Source organism: Enoplosus armatus, chromosome 8 (assembly GCF_043641665.1).
Source record: "Enoplosus armatus isolate fEnoArm2 chromosome 8, fEnoArm2.hap1, whole genome shotgun sequence".
Classification (NCBI taxonomy): domain Eukaryota; kingdom Metazoa; phylum Chordata; class Actinopteri; order Centrarchiformes; family Enoplosidae; genus Enoplosus; species Enoplosus armatus.
In genome coordinates this window covers 10,356,897-10,383,151 of record NC_092187.1, presented here as the reverse complement: position 1 = coordinate 10,383,151, position 26,255 = coordinate 10,356,897, and the positions used below count along the sequence as shown (strand labels likewise).

General features: G+C 41.6%; 1 protein-coding gene across 1 annotated transcript; it reads right to left on the bottom strand.

Annotated features, from left to right (window-relative positions):
- Window positions 1-1,093: 1,093 nt before the first annotated feature.
- Window positions 1,094-26,255, bottom strand: cntn3a.2 (contactin 3a, tandem duplicate 2). The gene is made up of 22 exons (XM_070911027.1): window positions 26,201-26,255; window positions 25,318-25,453; window positions 22,098-22,273; window positions 20,532-20,627; window positions 20,137-20,340; window positions 19,172-19,274; window positions 18,633-18,817; window positions 17,671-17,807; window positions 16,368-16,497; window positions 15,727-15,877; window positions 15,339-15,466; window positions 13,874-14,043; window positions 12,355-12,472; window positions 7,688-7,846; window positions 6,621-6,770; window positions 6,380-6,450; window positions 5,517-5,751; window positions 4,914-5,023; window positions 3,091-3,277; window positions 2,717-2,829; window positions 2,390-2,558; window positions 1,094-1,191 (listed from the first exon to the last, which is right to left on the bottom strand). The coding sequence occupies exons 1-22, from the start codon at window positions 26,253-26,255 to the stop codon at window positions 1,094-1,096; spliced, it is 3,081 nt and encodes a 1,026-aa protein (XP_070767128.1).

The window sequence follows — 26,255 nt, the reverse complement described above, 5'->3', positions numbered from 1 at the left end:
GTAACGAAGTGACTGATATTTCTATTTTTATGACATATTTGTTTGTTGGCATGTGGACATGGTATAAAACGGTATAATACCCTCCAAGTTGGATTCCGTGGAGGCAAATTAATTGCAATCGAACGTACACCTTGTTGGGTATGTTTGGCATTTTTCCCTGACTTGAATGATTGTTGCTGATTATTTTCTGTCGATTGACTGATTGTTTCAGCATTAGTGCTGAAGGAAATACATTGGCAACTGTACACTTCTCCCACTACTGCTGTATACAGGCAGATGTAATCTTCGTGAATGCAGAGTAAAAGTCCAATCCATCAATCAACGAGCTATCACAATAACTGGTCTGAGGCATTAAAACCTGTAGGAGTCCTCAGGGTACATTCAGCTCTCCACAATCAAATGAGAAAAGGTAAATGGCTAACACTGGCACTGTGAGCTGTTTTATGAGTTTCATCTGGGACACAACCAACCTTTTAATGGAGCACGTAAAGTTGAAGGTGGTTGCAGTATGCTCTGAAACACTGAGTATGACTAACTAGTGTCTATAAGTGACGGCATAACAAGAATCTCCAAAGGCACGGGCACGGGTGAATGAATGTTCCGACTCACCAATTCAGACGTGGAGAGGAAAACTGAAAATATTCAAAAATACAACTTCTCATCACGGCCCTCCGCAAGGTACACCGAGACCTTCCCTAATTAGAAACTGCAAGGAATAAAATGTTGAGGAAAGCATGTAGCTATCTTAACAATAACAACAAGAAGGCGGAAACTACTTTGGCACATGAATGGAAGTAAGGCATCTGTATCATTCGAAAAAAAGGGTTGAAATGGAGCATTGTTCCCAACCTGCAAAAATGTCAAAACAGACCTACATAAAAAACAAAAAAAGCTCAAGCATTTACTGTTAATTAAGTCTGACAGCACGCTCCACTCTAGTGCTGCCTCGTACCCGCTAAATAACACTGCAAAATAGTGGTTGCCTCTAAAAATGAGAGGGAAAAAAAGAAAATGAACTCAGCAACTTTCACGAATTAAAGAAAAAAAAATACCTAGAAGAAGGTTGAAAAACAGAGCAGAGTTTGTCATTGTGTCATGACGTTGGCCTGAATGTTGATATTGCGATGGTGAGGAGCAGGGAGAGGGGGGAGGCGTCCAAACTCCAGGCTCTCGAGCCGCGGGCGCTCATACCTGGAACACACAAAAACAAAAAAATAAACTGATGTCAAATCTGCAGGAGGAAGCGGGCAGCTGGCAGCAGCACCAACACTTCGGGACATTCATCATGAAATACTAATTTCTTATCTTCAGTTATCTGCAGAAACAACCGAAAACAGATTTGCCAAAAAACATTCTAACTGAGAAACTTCCAGTTATGAAACATGCATACTGACATTACACAGGGGTACCTAAAACGTGGCGAAAACTTTTTAATGTGCTGGTTTATGACTGATTGTAAGTACAAAGTGTATTAAGGGAGCTGGGTGTAAAGGGACCAGAGGCCTGATGCAGTTTTCTCTCATCACTAGTTTCTCATGTATGATTTAAGTGAGTCAGTTAGCTCTTATGGATCACTGACTATTTTCCTGTAATGACATAATATCCATATAAAACCCTTTCCCGGATAAAATATATATTATTGATGCAAAAGAATCCTCCTGAACCACTTGTGATGTTCCACAGCTACTAGTTTCCATAAACACTGCACTCTGTTTTGACTGCTAATGTGTTTTGCCCACATCTTTTTCTTTGCAGTATCCAAAGAATCTCTGGGAGAAAAAAAAGTAGCCTATTTTTCAAATGAAATTTGAAAGAAAAGCCAGCGTAGAATTCTCTCTCTCTCTCTCTCAGCTGCCTTTTTTCTGGGATTCAAAACAGAATATCAACAATGCAAATTAGCATTTAGAGCAGAAGAAGAGCCCCCCTGGAGTCCCACAGGACAGTAATAGCATCTAGTAAAAGAGGAAGTCAACCTCTGTGACAGAGATGGATTGCGCTGCATATTTCAGCAAAATATAAGCCTGGAAGAGCGCAATGGGGATGGCTGGGGACACGAGTAATGGTGAGTCAACGGAGGACAAAATGTCCCTGTCAGGTTTAAAAAGAGCCAAGTGACTTCAAGTCCTGGTGCAAGTTCTGAGAGTTTGGGGTCCCGGTGAATCTATATGTCAAATGTTGCCATTGTGTTGTGTTTCTCTAGAACATGGCGGTGTCAGCATATTTCAGTGCTACGGCTGAAGACTGAAAACCTTGAAATAACAGTTTTAAGTCTTCTTCCATTTGAGAGTTAATAGAAAGATGCAGTCAAACTCAAATATATTCTTTTGACCTTCTATTTTTAACTCCAACAACCACTACAACTTGAATAAACTATCAACAGCGAGCTCACTTAGTTGGTGGATTCGTATGGGGTCCGAGGCCGGGCCCAGCCCTCCTTCACTCAGCGTCTGAATGTGGATGATGTAGTCGTCGTCGTCCTCGGGGAGGGTCAGCTCTGCTGTTGAATTGGCTGTCGTGAGTGTGTTTACCTCTTTGTGCCTCTGTCTCCTGTATGACAGCTGAATGGGGGAGAGAAACACGATGGGTAACACGTTGTAAATATAGTATTCTTACAGCCTGACAGCTCGGAGGGAGCCACCACACAGGTAAGGTCCACGTTTTCTCTCAGCCTGAATAAACATTCTGCTGTGAAGCATATTGAGAGAGTAAAACTCACTTGGTAGCCTGTAACTTCTGACTCTGACTCCATTGCCAACACAGGTTCCCAGTAAAGAGACAGTTGAGAGCCAATTAGGGTCCATTCAACATTCAGCGGTGGCTGGGCTGGTGCTGCATGATATAAAAAGAAATTAATTTCTACATGTCAGCACAGAAACATGTAACTGTCACATCAGGAATCATCACATTTCTACACATTGTTTCTACCATCTGACATCTGTGATATGAGGATGCCTCAACACATATTAACTTTCTCCTACATTGCTAAGAATAGACTCCTTTCACACCCTCCATATGCTCTGAATTACAATCAACGTGGATACAAAATCAAAACACTTGAGCAGCAGGCCGTCCCAGGTGCCCGCAACTTACGTGGCTTTTTTGTGGTGACATTGATTGCAGGGAGGAAGGGCCCGGTGCCCGCAGTGTTGAAGGCGCTGACTGTTAGGAAATACTGCGTGTTTCCTGCCAAGCCGCTCACCGTGACCGAGGTTTGGTTCCAAGGCACCCTAACCTTCCCCATGGTCTCTGGTTTGGTGTCATCTTCCCAGTATACCACCTGTTTGAGATGGAGAGCACGCCGTCTGAGATTTAACTGGCTTTGGATTGGAGCAAAACGTGTTCATCGGTAGCATGCATTTTCTATCACATATAGCACAACAAAGCATTCGTGGTTGTTTTTTGACGCCTTGAGACAAATGTGTGTTGTTAAATAAACTGCCTCTGGGTGTATCCTCTGAAGAGAGATCAGTTTTCTTTTACCTTTTCAGCAGGATGTATACTTCTGACACTACAAAGTCTTTGTTAATGTACTTTTTCAACTCCTAGGAATGTTTCACTATTGCTCTGATACCACTGAAATAGTGACACAATAGGGAAGAAATTAATTATCCTTTTCCTTATTAATGTATTACTGATTTAATGAATGATTTAATCATTAAAATGTCAAAAACAATAAAAAATGGCCATTATAATATCCCAAGGTGATGCCGTCAAAATCCTTATTTTGCCCATCCAGCACTCGAAAACACAAAGGTATTTAATTTATAATCATATCAAACAGAAAAGCAGCAAATGCTCACGAGGACCAGGAGAAGCGAGGACCAGTTTTACATTTTTGCTTGATGACTGTAACGATTCATCAATTATCAAAATTAACAATCAAGATTTTTGTTGTCGCTCGACTGATGGATTTATTGTCTAATCATTTCAGCGCTACAATACATCAATCTATGTTGCATAATGCAGCATGTAATGTTTATTTTTCCACTGATGAACATCCAGCTAATTAAGATATGCATTCAAATGAAAATATTACAGATGAAATACCAACTAAAGTTAGCAACCGTAGTGACTTTTGTGTTATCACTCCTTCTAACCATCAAAGTGAAAACAAATTATCCCAAAACGACATCCACCCATCCCCCACCCATCAACTTTTCTGTCATCGCTATTCAGTGTCAGCTGATGCTGACATCGCTCAGGTAGCTCAGACATGAAACGGCAACAGAAACTTTCCTTTCCCAGGTGGAAATATTGAAACAACTTTGATTTTATTGAGCAAAAGAATAACAACAACATCTTACGTTGAAGCCCCTTTGATCACCCTGATTATTCAGTCAGAAGTACGCAGGTGAGGCAATCAGGCTGTCCCAGATTTTCAAGGTAAAAGAGAACGCAATCTCAAAATCTGTTTTGGGTTTAAAATGTAATAGCTTAATATTCCTATTTTATTTAGTGAACAATAAGAAGACTCAATTCCGATGGTGCTGCTGCGTTGCCTTTAAAAACACATAATTGTTAAACATCAGCAGACAGTTTTCAGTATCATTTCTTGTGCGTATGATGGTATTCGTTGGTATTCTGACATGAGGTCTGGAGTATTGCAGCACAGACTATCATGAAGCTCTGTATCATGATATTCCATAACTGACAGCAACATGAAAAGGCATGTGGACAGGCAATTTTCTTTTGTTCTCTTGAAAAACGCTCTGACATGTTTTTTTTTTCTTCCCTGTCGTGTTGGTACAAAGAACTCTATAATTTTGGCTATAACAGTTGCCCAACTGAAACAGCCATTTCCATGGCGACGCAGAGTTTGGAGGTGATGGCTTTGAGGTACACCAAGGGTGATGACAAGCATTTGAATTGTGCTGTGTGTGATTTCTATTTCCATTTAAAAGGGTAAAATGTACCTCATAGCCCAGAACTCTTTCAGGGGTGAAGGGGAGAGCCTGCCAATTCACCTCAATCTCAGAGGCTGAGACACTTCTGGCCCAAACTCCCGCTGGCATCCCACTTGGCTCTGAAAACAGACAACAGAGACTGAGCATCGCTGCCGCCTTCTTCCAGAGAAGGAGAGAGACAAGCAGAACAAATCTCTTCAATTTTTACATTTATAACTGTGCGGCATTCTTGTTGATCTCTCCTTGAAATGAATCATCACACAAAGGTGCTGCTGGTAAATAGACCAACACTGCACTACAGACTGACCCCCCTCTCAGCATGCTGAGTAGCATAGATCTAAATGCCAACCGGTTTTCACTTCATTCAAAAGAGTGGTGATATTTGGAGGCGATCTACCTATGCTTACATAAAAGTGTTGCACATTTTTTCCCCACAGTTTTCTACCCTTTTTACTTGAGAAAGGATTTCTGCAGATACATTTTCCTGCATGTCTCTTTATTTCATGCAGTTTTTTTTTTAAACTGAAAACCACCTTCATGATCTTTGTCCTTTTCAAAAGCAGAAAAAGCTTTGTAGCTTTGCAAAAATCCCACTCACGTTCGCTCCCTTACCTGTCTCTGCAGAGTAGATGGTGACCACGGGGCTGAAGGGGCCCTGTCCTTTGCTGTTGTAAGTGCCGACCTTGACATGAAACGGAGAGAAGGGTGCGATGCTGTCGTTGCGGTACACGTAGCGAGATGCACCGGGGGCGGAGGTGGCCACGTGAGTCCAGCTAACCTCTCCGAAGGCGCGGAAAGCAATGATGTAACCAAAGCTCTCACCATTCTGTAGTTCTTCGGGGACAGGCTGAGAGTGAAACACAAAACTATAGTGATATTAAAACATATACAAACCACTCACGTTCACCCCGCCGCTGGGCTGACACAATCACAACCCCCTCTCATGGTGCCAAAAGAAGTGCGTGACCCACAAATTGCTTTTGTGACCCACCTGAAGAAATGAAATGAGCAGTAAAATGCCATTAAAAAGAAAAAAATAAAGCTCATTACACAACGTCCATGAAGCTTTTAAAATTAAAAGTTATTTCTGCATTTAATGAAATGAGAAAACTCAAATAATGAGATAGCTTTAGCCAACTAATGACTTTTTACATCTACATTATTTTTCGGTTTATTCCATTGCCACATTTGAGCACTGCAGATTTGACTGAACAACAGTAATTCACCACAGATCCGAATGACAATAACTGTCAGATTCAGTGGTCGCTGCTGCCGTACATGCAGACTCTTCAGTTAAGCAATTACAACGACTGGAGCGCCAGATTTCAATTGACCCCAAATTTATGACACCCACAAGCCAAACAGAGCAAGGGGCCTTGATTTAGTGAGAAATATTCAGCACCTCGCTCAAGAATAAAAAAGATTAACTGCAGGCACTTTGAGTAACAGACTAGAACATAAGACTGATGACTTACCTCCCATGTGATGACCAGTTCCGATCGGCTTCCGCCTCCTCCGCCCACATCACCTGGCGCTGCATCAGGAACTACACAACACAGACCTTGCTCACACCTCCATATAAGAAACACTTTGGACTTTAGAAAGTTGTACAAAAAGGGGATGGGTAATCCTAAACCATTGGGAGATCATAGTTATTTTCTATCTGATCAGGATGAATGATTCAAGGGGGGAAAAAGTGAATCACATTTACTGTACCTGCGTCCTCTGTCCTGGTCTTGACTGACACAGGGCTGGGTTCTCCAACCCCAACGCTGTTTTTGGCCAAAACCCGAAACTCATACTCCACCCAGGCATTGAGATCCACTACAGTGGCCGTCAGCGTGTTCCCATCGATTATCTCTGGGACTGGAAAAAACAGAAAACATACAGCATATACATGAGCATATAACAGAGGGAATATCTAAAGTGGAAGTAGAATAAAACTAAAACAAGGGAAACAAATCTATAAACAATTAATTATTCAAAATTAATTAAATGAAATAGACAAATCATTAAACAAGCATGTCTTAAGCAGCACGGACTGGTCCAAAGCAATGAGCTGAAGCGCTGAGGGGAGCTGGGTGATAATTATCTTTGGGTTCATCATTACAAGTAACCCCTTTCACATTACGCACAGTGATTTGATCCCTCGTTAATATAAAAATATTGATTACAGCAGCTTTAACTTGACCGACTTTTCCCTTGTTTCTTTCCTCTTACTCTCTTGTTTAGTAGCTGTTACATTGGTGGAAGTGTACTGGACTCTTTTGTGCAATAAAGATTAAGATATACATGTCGTTTTATGGTATTTCTTGGGCACCTATTTAACATATAGCGAAGGACAACAGATAGACATCAACCTGTTCGGCTACCTGTGGTCGTAGATCAATGAGCACTGTCCCTGTCAAATAAACTAATCAAATAAAAATACATTTTATTAAATAACATTCATTTGGCAGCTTGTCCATAGCAACTTGCAATACATGCATTAAACCACCCTAGGAACAAGACGCTAGACGCCATCCAAAAAGACGTGTCTTTACCAGATAAAAAGGGTTTTGGTTTTGACTGAGGCAGGTGTAAAGGTCATTAAAGTGGTTTAAATGAGATCAATCTAAAAGCGGCGACAGTGACCTCTAGTTCTCTCGAGTAAGACCCTGAATCCGCACCATCTCCAGAGCCTCCGTTCTGCAGCTGACCCTACACTCTCAGCTAAAGCGGGAATTATCTGAATAACATTACATGTGGTGTAAGATGAAAGTTCACCTTCAAGTGCAGCCTACCTGTGTTAACCCTCTGCCAGCCCACAGTGAAGGGAGTCCTGGTCTGGATGAGGTAATTGGTGATGGGGCTGCCGTTGTCTCTGCCGGGGCTCCAGGCCAGCTGGGCTGTGCTGTCTGTCACCTCCTCCACCGTCACCGAGTCTGGAGGGCTGGGGGGGCCTGGCTCAATCACAGGAACAGACGCCGTGAGGTACTTGCACAGATGAGACTACAAAATGTGGATGTAAATGTGCGTGCTCACACATAGCACGAAGAAAACACGAACAGCAGATATATTTGCATAAAAAACACATCCACCTAAGCTATATTGCTATAAGAGATTACGATGCTCAGCTGAAAGCCTTTATATCTCGAAATCAACATTAACGAGAGAAAAAAACATTTTTAAAATGCTTTGAGTTGGAGGAGAAGTTATGCCCTTCACAAGGAATTAAAAGTTAATTCAAGATTTATCCTCCAATATTCATCCAACCTGTAATCCTTCCCTTTCATGGTCCTCCTGGTAATTGATCGATGAAACAGCAGAAGTAAGTAGATGCAGGGAGTCAAATAAAAAAGGTAAAAGATGAAAACGCCTCATAGCCCCGGAGAACTGGAGTTTTATCATTTATTTTCATTATCCCTCCAATTAAACAGTGTGATGTTTTACTTTGGTCTCATCTACTGTTTCCTGTTGTAATGAACGTGTCGGCTCATCAGAAATAATAGACCACTGGAGAGCTGTGAGACAGGCCGCAGACTAATAACGCCCCTAGCTCTGCTCGCGCTCCTCGCCGGCTCTGAAGGGGCTTCTAATCTGAAGCAAAACAATCTAATTATTAAAGCGTTAAATGATTATTTTAACAAACAGTCAATGCTGTGGAAACACAAACAACTACTTTTGTGTTTATGGCTCGAGCAGTATGTACATGCTTTATGTATAAGTGCATGTATGCATAAATATTTAGCAGACGCACTCAACATGCATGCTAAACAAACAAAAAAAAAACGCTTTTTTGTTTACAGAAGGCTTGAACGTGCTGCCCACATACATTTGCCCTTAAAGCCCTGGCTTTAGAGATATTGATCTCTGTAAAACTCATTAGCAGCTCTAATACACTGGCCTCATTAATACATATTAATGGAGCACACAATCAAGGATCAATTCCTTATCCTCTTAATTATATTTCATTGGCTGAGGTACGAGGTGCTGTCAGTGTCTTGATGGTGTTCAAATAATCCGTTATTAATATGGACAGACTGTCTGGGCTTTTATTGTGAACTTGGCACAGAGCAAATTAATATCTAGCTGTATTATGAACACTTACACACAGCAACATTATAATTCAATTTGAAGTGAATATTACCCAAATTTGCAATACACGCTGTCACACTTGTTAGAAATGAGTCTAAATGATAGTATGTTATAAAAGTGATGAGATAATAAAACACATGACTGTACAGTGTTGTGTTGTGACTGTGTATTTCCCTACATCCTGTCTTCCAGGATGATGATGATGCAACTGTCAAACAAGCACAGGTGCTCACCAAGTGGTTTGAATGCTAATGACCATGATGATATCCGTATAACATGACCTTCTCCACAACCACCACCACCCAGTGGAGTGTTTGTGAGGCACCGTGGAGTGGCATCTAAAACATTTTTCCATTGCAATTGTAAAAAGAAAACAAGAACCCCAATGATCACTCAAGAGTCTTTGTGTCAGGAGCGATTATCATTGACCTTCAGTGCCGCGAGAGGAGTGGAGTGAGGCAGGATGGGAAATAGTCCGCTGCAAAATGATAGAGCTACCATCACCGGCTTATATTGTAAGATTGCAATAATGTGTCAATCGCCGATAACACCAATAATCAGTGTTACTGCCAGTATGATCATGAAAGTGCTGCGATCACACTCGCTCCAACTTAAAGCACAATCCCCCTGACACATTATCACAGTTACATGCATTATTCACATTGTTGTCTTAATATTTGGAACACATGTAAATGCAGCCACTGAGGGAAGCTAGATTCTGCCTCGGTGTTTTCTCACCCACCTCTCGCAGTCTATATCCATGCAGATAGTTTTGGATTTATTTGTCAAGGTTCTGAGCTATCCATCTATGAGATTTCTGCCTGCACTCCAAAATAAATGGGGGGTTGAATGGATTTTCTTTTGTGGCGCTCCCAGCTTTGAAAAATGGCATTTTAAAAAATTCAACAGCAAAATCGCTTCCCAGATTCAGCGTCCCCATTGCTTTGGATAATGCACACAGCACGGGACAATTTTTCTGGCAGAGAGGAGTTCCCTTACGAAAAAGGAATGTCTGGTTGGGGCGCCTTGTCATGTTTCAGATGAGTTGTTAGCAGTTCCACCAAAGAGTGACTTCCCCTCTAAACTTCTCAGACGGTTTAATTTAAGCAACTGTTTGAGGCCCAAAGAGGTCAAATCATCCAATGTTTCGCAAAAAGCAAAGATCAGAGAAAAAATAATAAAAAAGTAATAACATTTTTGAAGCAGAACTGTCTTCTTTTTTCTTCTTTTCTCCTCCATTAATCATTTCATGACTCCTCAAATTTATCTTGTGACTCTTTGGAGGGGCTGCGGTTTGGAAGCACTGGACAAAAAATACTAAAAGTATTAAAACTAGCTACATCATGACCAGCTACAACAGTAAAATGCATCAGTATAAACACTTATAATATGGCATATATAATAATATATCAGTCCCAGAGGCCATTTTTCTGAAAGAATAGTACTTTTACTTTTGATACTTTAAGTACATTTTGCAAATAATACTTATTTACTTAAGTAGGATGCATGACTTTTACTTGTAATGGAGTACTTTTACATTCGTGTATTACTTTTAGTCAAGTACATGATCTGAGTGCTTCGTCCACCACTGTTATTGTCCATTGTATTGAGGTATCTCAGATATGTCACAACCTGGGGGCAAATAAAACCAAAACTACGTGCATGGCTTGATACCACCGGAGGTAAGTGAGAAAACATGTTTCTTGGTCATTCGGGTGACCCCAGCATGCATCTTGGGCAGTTCATACACTGCCTGTGCTTAGTATGCCGTTGCACATTGATTGCAAGAGTTATTTGTGTCCTTTATGGGTCACAGGTATAAAGGTAGTGGGGGTTCCCAAACAAAACAATGACTGGCCCGCTGCTAGATTGGAAAATCGACATGTGACCGCTGTCAGTTTGTTAGAGGTCTGAAGTTTGATCAAGCAAAGCCATTCTTTGCACTCCATGGCTGGTTTTCTATCCAGCTTCATGCTTTGTCGCCCAACATTTGAAGCCATTCGATCCGAGCAATGAGACATCCATGACAGCTGCCGTGAGCAGGAAGTGTAAATAATGCACAATCTGAGTCACAGACAGGTTTCTCCCCAGTCAATACCAGGCCAATCCATTTCCACGGCCTTGATGTTGCTTCTACTTGATAAACAGCCTTATTTCCACTTAGTCCTCAGCCATTTGGAAAGGAGTGCTTATTAATGCCATTTGCCTAGAAGATCTTTAACATGCCAAGCTGAATCACTGGTGGGTATCCTTACAAGATAAAGATATGGATCCAGCCATTTCAAATCTTGACACCAAAGTCATCCCTCAACCTCATTTGACATTTAACATATTTGCGTAGTGTCAATTCGCTGGGCTATTTGGCGTATTGATCAAAGCCAGAAGCATCCCTCCTCTCACTCTGCACACAAAACATATAAGAAAAGTTGTTCTATTTTGTTCTTCCTGACGTAGCTCTCGACAATTGTGTCTCTCTGGGGCTATCCGTCCTGCATGAGTGAGCACAGACAGGCATCTAAACACTCCACTGTCAAGTACATTGCAACAATATTGAAAATTGGTCATTACGAAGAAAGAGAGAGAAAAAAAAGCCAATACATTCTAAAAAAAAAAAATCGTAGCTGATGTTCCTATAATTTCACAGTTTGGGTAAATTCTCTACTTCCGCAAACATCTGTGAATGCAATATAAAAGAAAAGCAAGCCTCCTCTATTTGATGTAATCAAGTCACTGCGACTAGAAATAAGCAGGACATGAAAACTGTGCACTCTCCGATGACATCCAGAATGATTTTCATGAGGATATGGGCATTTTGGTGGCACTGCAATCACCGGCTGAAACAAAACCCCATTTCGAGTTTAAAAGCTTAAGTGAACATTATACGGCCTGACGGTCAGCATTCTTCATAGTCTCAGTAAAGCATATCCATATGATGTCTCCAAAAATATCTTTTCCCTCCATTTTTTGTGCAACCCAGCTTTATTTGGCAACCCTTACAGAGTACAGACATCTTTTCATTGTGGGTCGTTTCATGGCTACATTCATCACCAACTTTACAGCCATTACATGTCCAAAGTGTCCTTGAGCAAGACACCGAACCCCAAGTTGCTCCCGGTGGGCAGGCCAGAGCTTTGCGTGGCAGCTCAGTGTGTGTGTGTGTGTGTTTGTGTGTGTGTGTGTGTGTGTGTGTGTGAATGAAAAGCATATTGTAAAGTACTTTGTCCGTTAAGGTAGAAAAGCATTATATAGTCCATTTTCCATTTACAGTCTAGGTTTTTAATTTCCCTTTATATAAAACAGGAACCTAAAAACAACTCTGGCTGTAAGCCCTGTTTTAATTAGTGACTGCAGAGCAGAGAGGAGGTTTTCTTACCTTTCACGATCAATACCGCCACGGCTGACAGGCTCTCCACGTCCGTGTCCACCACACAGATATATTTGCCAGCATGGTAAAGCTGAATGTTCCTGATCATCAGATCTCCTGCTGTTCTCTACCAAGGAGGAAAGAAAGCTTTATGTAGCATGAAAGATAACAGACCTTGTGACAGCTTATTAAAGAATGTAGTGAAGCATATATAAGGTGCAGTAAATAGCCGTGCCAAAGAACGTTTACAGCTCCTGCAGTTATTTAGCCGGGACTTTGCAGAAAGGCCCATTTCTAAAGAGATATTTTACACCAAAGATATTTTACACTTATCTCTTGACAGTTCTTGCAGTCATGGCCATGAAGGCAAACATAATGAAACATTTCTGAATATGACAGAACCTCTTAGTCCCATACTGCTGTCCCAGATGGGCTCAAACGAAAAGGTTCAAGGCCAGAATTCACAAAAACTGTATGCAGCAAATGGAGTTTTTGTGTCTGACAAGACCTCGGCTATTTCAATCGCTTTTGTAGAGGTCATCACCGTGACCTTCAAGACCTGTTGCGAGAAAATACACAAATAAGCTATTACTAGCTCAGTCGGTTTGTGCTCGATCGAAGAGGGGGGAAAAAAAGACCCTCTAGATTCTCATCTGAGAGGACACCCTTAAGCAGCAAATGGTAAATTAGTGGTGAAATCATTCTCTTGGCATTGGCGGGGAAATGTGGCAGTAGAGCCAACGTGGTTTAATTATGGAAATTAAATTCCTTGAAGCAGCAAAGTTAAGTTGATAATCTCTTTGGACTGGGGACATTCTAGCATTTCTGGGGAAGGAGTGCCTTTTCAGATAAGAGCATTGTCACTCAAACACACACGGGAAGAATGGTTAATCTCGAAGGGTGTGAGGGTGTTCTGAAAGTGCTTTGTCATGTGGGGTTCTGCTCATGCTTTCATCCCTTTAAAAGACACCCCTAATGATGTGTATCCCCTTTCTGTTACAAGGAGCTCTGCAGCAGGCTATGTCAGAGTAGGATTTGAAAAGAATTCAAGACCAGCCAAAGTAAAAAAAAAAAAAAAAAAAATAGATTGCTTCAGAAGGCTGAGCTCAAGTAGGAAGTGTACTCAAAAAGATGACAACCTGTCACAATGGCTGAGCAACTACATTACCTACATGATGATTTTTAAGTAGCAAGTGTATTTGGACATAGCAACTGCCATGTTTCCATTCACAAAAGTACAATTGGAAGCTTAGAGGGGCTGAATGATCTAATAGTGCTTCCTTCCAAAGATTTTCACATTCCCACAGCTCACTATGCCTCCAAGGGGGCTTTTAGAATAGCGAGAAAGGATGGTATCACACCCATTGCAGCAAAACTAGCCACAGTAAATCTCTCCAAGAAATGCCCTGATGTCAAACCACAAGCTGTCTCTTTTAACTAATGGCAGGGATGAAGTGAAGCAAGATGGGAAGAGGTGCCAACTGCCCATTCGCACGTTTCCGAAGACGTACGACTGCGGGTCACTCACCCCGCCCACTAGCTCAAAGTGACCGTCTCCCTTGGCGATGAGCTGTCCGTTGAAGGCCCAGGAGAAAGAGACGTCAAGGACGGGGTCGCTGGCGACCTGACAGGGTAACACGATGCTCTCGCCCACAATGATCTCCATGTCCACTGGCCCTTGGGTGATTCTGGTTGGATCTGCCCCAGAAAAAAAATAAAATAAAATAAAAGTGAGAGGGAGTCATCTCTGACGTGGGCGGCTGCCAATCTCACACGGAACATGAGACATTTCACTGCAACGAGATGAGCAGTGCGCTTTGTTGATTTTCTCAAATAGAGGCTCACTGGTGATGCGACACTTGCCTGTCACACACGAACATGCTCTGTAATACATTAAGTCACAGGCAGAGCTGTATTATCTGTATAAAGGAAGGTTCCATGAAAGTCGAATAATGTGATAACGGGAAGCCTGCCGCTACTAAAATGGCCTAATACTCCAGCCCGACAAGGCTAGAATCATCCTCTGAAATCCTGATGGCAATTACAATACACTGTGGATCAGATAAAACTGGAGGGGCACTGCTTCAAAGTCTACAATGGCAATCATTTGGTTAAGTCTGCTGTGCTTCAAAAGTCAAAGTAATGAATCTGCTAGAATCAAATGAAGAAGGTTCCACACAAAGGAAGAGGATTTGCACTCTTACATCTTACCTTATGTAGACTGTAAAGGGATAAAAAATAAAACAAGTGTCACCTCAGTTCTTAAGCTGGTAATAATCAGTGTCTGGGTCGTGGCTCTGTGTCGCTGACTGCATTATGGCCTTAAAAAATACTCAAGACATAAAAAAAACTGGCCTTGGCAATCACAGCAGCAGACAATAGCATTCGGCAAATGAATAAAACCAATAAGCGAACACGCAACTATCGCGCCACTGGAAACACACGCTCGACAACAACAGCATCTGTAACACCCCCTCACTAACGCTTTCATTGCTTCCACTCAGGGCACTTTCATTTGTTGCAGTAAATTGGTTGTTTCAACTGCTTTGAGCGAAACAATGATCAAGTATTTTCTCAAACACCTTCCAAGTGCATTATTGCAGCCGCTGCAGAATGCAGCCAAACAAAACGACTCAATAAAATCAAACTGAAAGACAAGAGTTTTTTTTTCAAGTTGCAGTTGAGTTTTTGGTGCCGTTTACACCCCCCTCCAGTAAGTAAATGTACAAAAATCACATTTGAAAATTAATCTAAAAACATTGATGGATGTTAATTAATTACGCAAAGACTTTATGTTTGGTCCGTCAAAGTTTTGACACACTCCTCACAGCAAAACCTAAAGTTTGTTTGTGTTTTCAGCCCACCAGTTATTGACTCAAGTCCTCGCGGTACAGTAGCTCTCCCTTGTGTTAATCCATACAGTACTGAGCAATAAATTCTGCTTACTAAGTGGGGGATGCACAAACACTCTGCTATTTCACAGCGGAGCTTACCGGTAACAAGTAGCCTTCCAGTTGTACTCGACATGCCAAATCTATTCCTAGCGAAGCACGTATAGCTGCCTGCATCAGACTTGCTCACGTTGGCAAGCCTCAGCGTTCCATCTGGGGAGAGTGTGATCCTATAGGAGTGTATAAAACAGAGGCAGCAGTTTACAATCCAACTTCCAAGAACAGAGAATCATTTTATCATTAGATAAACTCTGATACACGTCAATGTTCTGCATGATCACGGACATCGAGCAGTTGAGCAGTTTGCGTATGTTTGTTGTTTGTGTAAAAGAACACAGGTGGGGATAAATAATGCACCTGATATCTATACAGAACAAATACTAATAGCAGTTTCAGAACACATGCAGCAACTTTTCGGTGCAGTGACTACCTGTCATTGGTGTGGATGGGCTGGTTTCCTTTCTTCCACAGAATGCTGGCGATGGGATAGGCCTGGGGTTTACACTCTAAAGTCACTGTAGTTCCTGCCTTGGCTTTGAGCAAAGCTCTGAGGATGTTCCCTGTGAAGTCTGGGGGAGAGGCTGATGGGAAACGGTAAACTGACTTTAGCACGAGATTGCCGGAAATCTCACAAGGCATTTGAAGCATGCTTCAGTTTGATCTGTGAAAATCATCACATCGCAAAGTGACGGAGACGGACCTTTTTAAACACTTGTAACAGGGATCAAATAGATGTAGAACTTAACCATTACTGATCGTTTTTATTCCAATTTCTATGTATGAAATGGATTTATGAAGAAAGCCTACCTGAATGAAACATAACTTTTAATTGGTTTTACTGTACAGGGAATTCTGTATCTATTGGCCCAACCTCACCATCACATCAAAGTAAATCAGGAAATCACGAAGGGAGATGTTTTTTTTTAAATGTGTTTGGCCCCACAAAACCATCCTCACTGACCCCATTATCCGCTAATCCAGACAACCTTTAAGAATGACAGTAAGTTGACCTTTAAGATTCTTTGGCAACAATGATTTTAGGATTTAAGGGAGAGATAAATGCCATCCTACCTAAAACCATTAGTTCAGCGGCAAAATATATGACGCCATGTTTATTCTCAGCCACACACTGGTACATGCCAGCGTCAGATAGTGTCAGCACTGACACTGACAGGACTCCGTCCTCCACATGGATTCTGTCCTGTGAAGAAAAGGATGAAAGGAAGCAATTATTGCTTAAGACTTAAAGGTAGCTTCTGCTTTGCTCAGCGCGCTCTGGCAAAAGCTCAATAAGCGCTGGATCGGGTTAGAGGCACTGTCAATGGGCGTAGATCAAATCAGGATTATGTTGCAGAGAATGAAGAGCACAAACCACATTTTTGTTCCCCAAATATGCATCTTCCCACCATCATTATAAAAGTTATTTTCTTCTTCTTCATATACATGCATCATCAAACATTTTTTTGATGAATGTTTTATCCAGCACAGATTTTGTTTGGGGTGTCACACATGAGGTTTTTGCATTAGAAACCTTACATAATGCTACACGCGTCAGTCTGATCTTATATTGTTTCTGTTTTGCTTGTGAGGATTAAGCTCTTGCATTCATTCTCAGTATCATTTTAATTAAAGTATATACATTTGCACAACAAGCATGCTTAACATAAGCCACATCCTGCACATCTGAAACTGAAAACCATGAAAACTAGATAATACTGCCCCTTTAATGGTAAAAATGCTAATCATATTCTAAATCTTGCAACAGTGAACCTATCCTTAAAATCAAATTAAAGAATGACATTTAAAAAAATGCCTTTTTAATCATAGAATCAGATTATACAGGTTATATTTGCAGTCCTCGTCCGGAGCATTATTAAATGCTACTCAGAAAATAAATCTCAGCCACGCGTTAAAGTCAAGTCTGGTGCGGTAAAGCTGCGGATCTCGAAATACGCAAGACTCCATGCATTTCTCTGGTGGTCTGTAGTAAGGTGTGCTGCTATATACAGTATATTTCACAGAAGATTAAGCCCATTGTCCCTAAATCTGCAGGAGCTTAAACATGCACCATGAATAATGAAAAAGAACCACTGACTCCATTCAGATGAAATGGAGCAATCTCCCAGGGACTACACTGATCCACTCTCTAAGACTGTGTAATCTGCCAAGGTAGAGCCGAATAAGAGACAGTTACATCCATGTCTCATCACTGGCACACCTCGGCAAGATGTTTACACTCTCCCCTCATCTCACTTTGAAAAACAGCAACGTGTTTGACGCCAGGCTCTCTAAAATGAAAAGGATGAGCTGAAGCTGAAGATTAAGTCTTTAAAATGAAACATCGGTAGATGGCAGAAGACAGGCAGTGATTTACCTCTGAGAGTAGCTGTTGGCCGTTCTTCAGCCACGTGTAGGAGGGTTTGGGCTTCCCATTGGCCCGGCACTCCCAGTACAGTCGCTCCTCTATGGCCAGGGCTGTGTCCTTCACGGCCTGGATCCACTGAGGCTTGGCTGAGGGAACACAAATATGCTCCAGTGAAATATCTGACGAGAACCACCGAGGACAGATTTTCGAAGGGGGCAGAATTATCTCATTAAACATGCCGCATCTAAAATAGTTCAAAGGAAAGCATGCGCAGACTGACAGCTCAAATAAAGTGGGAATCATAAAACTTGGAAGAATGGGTCTGACTTTAAAGAGGAGAGAGGAGTGAATGTAGGGTATCACTCTCAGTTTCATCACTTAAATGTGTCAGCAGCCTGTGGCAACTCAAGATTATCGCCAAACACACAAAGCAGGGAGCCCTCCTGACGGGTGAAGTGCAGCCCGACATCACCGCTCGCCCTGAGCTGTCACCTTAATTCTCTGTATAATAAACCTCACCCCCGTCTGCCTGCCTCCCTCCCGTCCAGCACACAACTCCCTGCATCTTACCTCTTACATATTTACAGCTTTTCAGGAATTGTCATGGGTAGAGTGTTGTGCTCATAATAAGCACAGCTCACTTCGCAGGCACTGTACATGCCGTCAACTCCAATTTCACACAAAGTGTCATTTTCCCCTCTCTCACAAAATTCGCAGCTGAAGTCAGCCAAGAACCCAAAATGTAATAACTGCGGTAAAATTAAAACCAACAGCGCTTATTATTCGGGAAGACGGTATTGACTTTTTCTGGCTGTGTATATAAGAATGAGCTGTAATTAAAAATAACAACTCTTATCCATATAAACCAAATCTTGATATCAGCAACAAAGATCTTACACATTTCTTAATAATTTTACAGTTAGTGAGGTTTTATTGTGCTGTCTTATGAAGCAAAACAAAAGCCTTAGTACCATAGAAGGCCAGCCGACCGGTGGCCGTGTTCTTGCCCATCTTGTTCTCAGCCACACACTCGTACCCTCCGGTATCATCCTGCTGGAAGCTGGGGATCTCCAGCACGGCGTTCGAGTACTTCATCTTGACTTTGCTGGGGAAGGGAACGCCGTTAGCCCTCTTCCAGGTGATCTCCGGGACAGGGCTGGAAGAGAGAGGGGGAATTAAACCGATTCCGATTCAAAGTCCCTTTGAACTTTTAAGATTGTCGCTCAGGTTTGCAGGTGTTTGTAATAATCCTGCAATAACGTGTTTGATGGAGCTTAAAGCCTATTCACTGTATTTTTTTTTCTGGTGGATGAATGGTTTAGTTAACCCAATCCAACAACAACAACAAAAAAAGCGGTCTCATATGGCTTTCAGACTAATCATGGCTCCATGCCACACTCTAAGAAATATAATTGCCTCAGTAACTTTACTATATAGAAATCCAGAGCTTCCTCATCTGGAATGAAAGACAGCAGAAGATTGAAAACATGCTTCAAGGAATCCAGCTTACTTCCCAAGGGCGAAACACTCCAGCGTAACTGTTGATCCTTTCGCGGCGGGCACATTGTCTGGGAAATTAACTTCTATTTTCGGCTCGTATTCACCCATCACTCCTATGAAGAGCAGGCACAAGAACTTGCTCACTCTTCCATTATTCATGACTTACAAGCAATATGGCTTGCATTATGGACCAAACAATAGCACTGTAAAGCTAACAGAGGAGAAATAAAAGACACATGAGCAAACATTCCCTCATGGGTAAACTCAAAGCGGTACATCACTTAAGTGTGCAGTCGCCGGAGTGCAGAGAAACACCAGCATGGAATAATTTACATCTCTTCATGGCGGAATAGACGGAGCGTATTTGGAAACCTTGTTTTTTCAGCTAGTCTGGCTGTTTATCTATTATTTCAAAGCTTGAGTGGGCAGTTCCCAACCTCTGGAGTTTTCTTGTTTTTTATCAGAAGACAGTTGAGACCAGGATCAGAAAGTGACGCGATGGGATTTAAATTTATGCAGCTACATGTACAGTACGCTGAGTGGAAACTAACTGGTTGAGCCACCGGAACACTCAATGTAATGGTCCAATGACGTATGGCTTATGTTTAATTCATTCCCAAGGCAATCTTTATTCACTCTTTCTATGAAAGCATAACAGAGAATAGAACAACAGACCACTGAGGGCCGGGCCTGCGATTTCATGTGAAAGCACAGGGAAGGCTTTTAAAGCGAATGCGAATTATATGAAAGCTAAGTCAGCAAAGAGCAGATTTGGGTGCTTTGTTTGCTGGCCTACATTGAGGAGCAACTATTTACTTACAGGCATTAGCACTCGGTGACTCAACTACAGTGAGGCACGACAGGACAAAGAGCACTCATGCTAGTATGATGATTAAAGCCGCCTTGAAAGGAAAGGTCCTCAATACACAGCTGAAAGGCACACTTGTCACATCAAGGCCGTAAGCTGAGTCTTACCATCTGTCCTGAGGATCAGGGACGTAGGTGAGCTATGGACTTTGCCCTTCGTGATGCTGTTCATCACCACGCAAGTGTAGTTACCCACATCAGAGGGCTCCACCTTGGCAATGTAGAGGTTTCCCGTCTGCTGGGAGACGAAACGCCGATTGTCTTGTTGAACAAAGTATGGGTACTCGTTGAAGACCCATGCATAAGTAAGGTCTGCAAGACAGACAGAGACGCACATGAGCCGATCACGCTCACCACATAATTAAATGTGATTAAGAGAATTAAGTGTGATTAGAAAAAGGCTAATCAATGGTGGCAAGATTATACTTTAATCTTGTCAAAACACCTAGAATTGAAATAACCGCAGCAGTGTTGGAGGTTAAGATGAAGGCCGGAGAGTTTACCTCCTGAGGAAGTGGGCGTTCCACAAAGCAACACCACTCCTTGTCCCTCTCGGACTGACACTGCACTTCTGGTGTGGACTTTGAAATGATCTAAGTCTGGGGGGGAGAGACAGACAAGAAAGATCACTGCAGGATCTCAGATATCAGAGTGGAACAGAGCAGAGTAAAAAGCTTTCAGCAAGACACTGACACACAAGCCCGTGAGGAAATTGTCATGAGAATTGAGAGATAGAGAGGGTGAGACAGAAAATAGCTTCAACACGCGATGGGTTTTGTAAAAGATCAAAACACAGTGCAGAAAATCTAACCCAAGCCCTAAATGAGTAGATATACATTTTAGGACATGGGAACAAGGCTGGTAAGAACAGGTCATAGCTGCAGTCTATGAAAGCTGTGTAACCACATGAGCATGGCATGATATAAGTTGAAAAAAAAACATTTAAAATAAGTAATGAAGACCATGAGATGCGGTTGGATGCTTGGTCTAACATAAGCTATAGTAGGTTAAACATGACATCCAAACGATGCTGAGATAAAACAGATTAAAAACCACATAATAACAACACTGATACACTTTAGGTATATTATTACATATGTTTTCCAGTGCATGGGTTAGTGAAAGGGTCAAGATCACAAAAAAACATGCACATATTTTCCCACTTACCTCTAGTGGTATCTAGCCACACTGCTATTTCACAGTTACTCTGTATAATCCACAGACTTCACTGCAATCAGTCTCCAATTGGGACTATTTTCATTTGAAGGTGAAAATTGGTTAAAAAAAAACAAACAAAAAACCCTCAAAACACTCTCATCAGCGAGGTGTGTAGATTATCCAGCGTAGCCAGGATACTGTTTTTGTTGAGTTATTTTTAAATGTCATTATTACCTTTTCTGAGCATCACAGTGTATCTGCATGGCCAGACACCAACAAGAGAAGGTGTGAAAAGCTGTTTTGTTGTGATCATGAACAGGAGCCTTAATAAACAGCACATAAATAGCAAGTATCAATTTTCTTTGTTCATTCGAGATGTTTGCTGGTTTCACCACCAAATACATGTGATGTGAAAGAAGTCACAGTTTACATACAGTCTAACTTATTGTTGTTGTGGCAGTACAGTTGAATAATAAAGCAATGTTTGCACTGTTTATTTTATTCATTTGCATTACTCTTATTTTCTTTTTTTATAACAGTACCGGCATTTTATGTTCCAGTCAAGGTTTCTTCAGGCTTCAGTCCTTCTTAAGATATTCTTTGTACACTACTTAAGCTATTTGGTTGACTGCTTTACCCCAGAGAACATCCAATAAAAACACAGCTGAGCAATGATAAATTAAGTAGCCGTTCTTAGCTTGCATGTACAACAGTCGCCACACTCAGACTGCTCCCACGTTACAGTACTTCAACATTTAATGTAGCTTCACACCAACGTTGCAGCACTCTGATAAATATTGCAAATATCGGCCACCCAGTTTGCTGTGCGTCTGCATCATTTGCTAAGTGCAGTTACACTTCTTCCATGCCAACGTCTTGGTAAAAAGTGACAAAAACTGACTGTAACTTACAGGCAAACTGCAGACTCGCTCTCCTGCTGAGGATGGCTCCTACAGTGTTGTACGCCATGCACTGGTACATCCCTACGTCCTGGTAGCGGTCCAGACTGCTTATAATGAGGTTGCCCCCAGACAGACGCCGCCGGCGATCCAGGCCCAGATTTATGAGAGTCCCATTCAATGACCATCTGTGGGGGCAAAGACACCATCAGTCCCTGGCAAAACGCACTGTCTTCTTCTTTCTACCAACCAAGGTGGTCTGACAGGAGGTGAGGGGAGAACACAACTCACTGCAGTAACTCACTTGAGTAGAGTAAGAATAATATACTGTGTATCTGCGCTGGTGCAGAGGAATTCGCAGGTTGAAGCATGAACAGCGTGTGATTTTTTGCCATTAATTCTTTTCCTGCAGTGCCTCAACTTTCCTGACAAACAAACAAAGTTTCAAACAAAAGTGTTTTCTAAAGTCATAAAGAGAAACCTGGAAAAGACAGTCGACAACTGTGTGCACGTCTGTCAAAAGTAAATATACTGATAAGCGTTTGAATGGCTTCTGTGGTCTTAGTCACATTTTTGTTTTCTTTATAGTCCTAAATTCTTTTCATTGACATTTTTATAAGTTATTGATAATGTCATGTCTACCTACAGTATCATATTCTGCATATGTTTCATGATTGTTGCATATTTTTGTCCCTGTAATCTAATATTCTGTAATCCATAAAACTGCAAAGTCCATATGTCCAAATCATTTGTTTAACTTACATGTTACAGCGTGATTGGTTATGTGTTTTGTGCAGATGGCTTATTTATACTGTATCTTTCTGTTTGTATTCTATTTTTCCCACTACCACTATCTGCTGCTGCAGCTATCCCTTTTCCCCCCACAGGAATCATTAAAGTTTAATCTTAAGAGTATCATACACAAAGCTGCCCTCTGCTATTTAAGGGAAACAGAAGATAAAGGTTTTAGAAGCCTTCCTAGACATCATCATCCATCTTACCCATAATCACCTCTTCTCTGTCACATTATATTTACATAATGTGACATTACTCCACCTTTGACTTCTCATTAGGGCAAAACATTAGCACTTGGCAAGAGGTAACAGTGGGCTGATGTAACAAAAGGATGCCTTTTACACTCCTTTTCACCTTCTATTACATCTTTCCCACACTTAGCAGGCGTGGGAATTTCAAAAAAATAATACTTTCAGATTGAGCTAGCAAATAAATGAAGCGCCTAAAATAACTCTTACTAACACAAGGTTAATTCATTGATTTAAACAAGTCCCATTATTCAGCGAGAGAAGACTTTCTTTCTTTGCCACCACTACTCACTCAAAAAACCCTCTCTTTAAAATGCGGTCCAAAAATGGAGCATTGATGGGTTCAAGGACAAACACTTTTCAAGCCTAGAAAATATATGTATTTTTTTTCCCTTCAGCCACATTTTTCTATTCTGCTTCCCTTAAGAGGAAATGAAAGACATGGAGGCCATAATGGGCAACTTTGCAAAAGCTTTCAAGTCCAGCCTCCAAAATAATTTCTTGGAGACTTAATCCAAACCACTGCATGTGCTGTCACATTCTAGATACTGATGGCTGTGATTCTGTATGTATTGCGATTAACCCCACTATTTCTAAAGGCTATACAGTTTGAGAGACTGTTTGCACGATGAAAGGGTTGGATCAGCTACTGATACACGCCTGTGTGTGTGTGTGTGTATAGGTGTTTGTGTCCACTCGCATTCATTCAGCTGTTTATCCCAGAGTCCCCATTTTCACCCCTTTTTGACCTGCTCTGAAGTGCCTCTGCTGTTCAGTGGTGCACTGAACATCACCTGGGCAGATGATTGAATAGCAACTCCAAAACTGAATTACTCTGCTTGAGACTCATTTTGTGAACACTTGTCGTCGGACCATCTGACCGCAGTGAAACTCAAGTATTCCGGATTCCCACCACCCAGAGCCACAGGCTTCAAACCTCGGGTCAAGTAAAGGTTGGGCAAGTCACCTTCGGTTTAGATTTGAAAAATAAGAAAAACGACACTGCATCCCTTTTATGACCCGCTGTGGAGAAGATGTGGTTTTCTTCCGTGAGTTATCATGCTGCTACAGTGTGCATACTATGAACGTCTCATGTCTTCGGGAGTGACGGCACTGGCAGAGGAAGGAAGAAGGGAGAGTGGAGAGAAAGGGGGAGGGAGCACTGCGAGACCATTTGCACTTCAAGAGAGGAGCCAAAGAGGTGCTGAGGGCATGCAGAGCCTAGCGCAGCCAGCTTGACAAGACACCCCGTTAAACATGCTCATCTCACCTTTAATCAGTACATGGAAATACCTGGTCTTAGGCGGGGAATGTGAAAAGCCGAAAATATTGAGTGTATGCGCACCACACCGCCATCCTTCAGCTCGTCTGCGCTGTCTGTGCTGCAGTAAATCCACTGCTGAACGCCAAAGACACTTGTAATCAATGCCTGTTGGTGCCGACTGGTGTCTAGCAACCTGCACTGGGTCTCGTGGCGTTTCGCAAGAGGAGATTTAAGATGCATTAAGATGCTACATGTGTGTCACCAAGATAATATCTGGCGAGACAAGTGGCAGATTGGCGGCGTGTTAGTCAATATGAATTAGTGAAGCCGTAATGACGCCACTGCTTAGAGTGTCTGTATGCATTTCAGTGTGATTTGGAGGAAATTAAAAAGGGTAGCAGGCACCCTCCTATTCCTTGTGAAGAATCCTCATTTACAGTGTTGTAAATGACTGAAATTGGTTTCACATAAATGAGAAACTGCAAGACTGACAATAATATGAAGAATATATCTATATCTATGCATAATGTATTTATACATCTATACATATTTTTTGGTTCTTAAAGATTTGCACCAGAAAGTATCCAGATTTCTTTCAAGAGCTGATCGTTTTAAAGAGATTTCCCCAGTGATTTTATGTCCCCCATATACCCATTTCCTGCACTGATCACAGTACTGTACATTAAACAAGTTCCTCTTGTGACATTTACAGCTCAGAAAATGCTTTCAGTGATGAAAGTGAAAAGAGGAAAAGGGAGAAAGTGCAAATGAACTGCCGATTATGTGCTGTATTTTTATAGTCCAGTTTTCAGACAGATTTTATTGATTTGTAAATCAGATTTTCGCTTGTTTTAATTGTCAAAGTAAAAAAATTGACATCTTTCTCTAAACGCTTCCACACACCTTAATTTGACTGTGCTCTTACCTGTACTGAGGTGGCGGTGTTCCCTTAGCATCACAGGTCAGAGTAGCTTCTTCTTCTATGGAGTCGACGGGAATGAACAAGTCACCTGGCTCCATCCTCCATCTTGGACCATGGTATGATCCACTGTCCAGACAATCTGTCAGAGAAACAGTAACAGCCTGAGCATGAGGACAGAAAAAAAGTGCCATTTTGAAAAGAGTCCGGCCTCCATGATTCCCTCCTGGAGGAAATAGGATGTTCGGGTCTAATAGAGAGGCTCTTTCAAAATGGGAGGTTGGACATTACTAAACATGGGAAATGACTCAATACGTTTCATATTATCTTGAGGTGCTGCAAAGAATGAGCGCCTGAGAATGTGCTGCTGTACCAGGCTGCCATTCCTGTCACTTTGAATGTAGAAATGTTGTTTTTCCAGCAATTAAAAACAACTATATTTTCATATGATACAAGAGGGATTTCTTTCAATCATTCATTGTTAAAACTGTTGCCCATTATATGTCCAAAAAGTCATTTTTCAGTTTGTTGTGAATTTAGAGGAGCAGTCCTTGGTCTCTGTTCTTGATGAGCAACACTATGATCAACATTAATAACCAATGTATTTCTTTAAGTAACTGTTCTACTAAGTGCCAAAAGAGCACAAAAGACAAGGCAACAACGGCAAAAGTCCCTCCATCAGGTTACAATCATAGAGTAGTGAGGGGGAAGATTGAGAGCATTGTGTCTGCGTCGTGAATGGAAGTCAATACTGAGGAGTGTTCCTTTAAATCTGGGCCATCCCATCATCTCTGACACTGACATGATTTTCAGCTCTTCAGCTATCATCCCGCAACTGTAAATGTCCAAACGTGAAAGAATCATTACTCATATAAAAAAGGTGGTTTACCTGCCAGACAGTCAATGATTGATAACAGTAGAAGCTGTTTCCATGGCAACGTCAT

What these genes read in the sequence shown, in the direction of transcription:
- cntn3a.2 (XM_070911027.1), bottom strand. Translation starts at nt 26,255, where the DNA reads ATGACGTTGCCATGGAAACAGCTTCTACTGTTATCAATCATTGACTGT. An exon ending in CCTGATCCTCAGGACAGATG is followed by an intron (nt 19,275 to 20,136) that starts GTAAGACTCAGC and finishes TGCTCTTCATAG; the next exon opens with GAGTGATGGGTGAATACGAG. An exon ending in CCCATCCACACCAATGACAG is followed by an intron (nt 15,467 to 15,726) that starts GTAGTCACTGCA and finishes ACACTCCTATAG; the next exon opens with GATCACACTCTCCCCAGATG.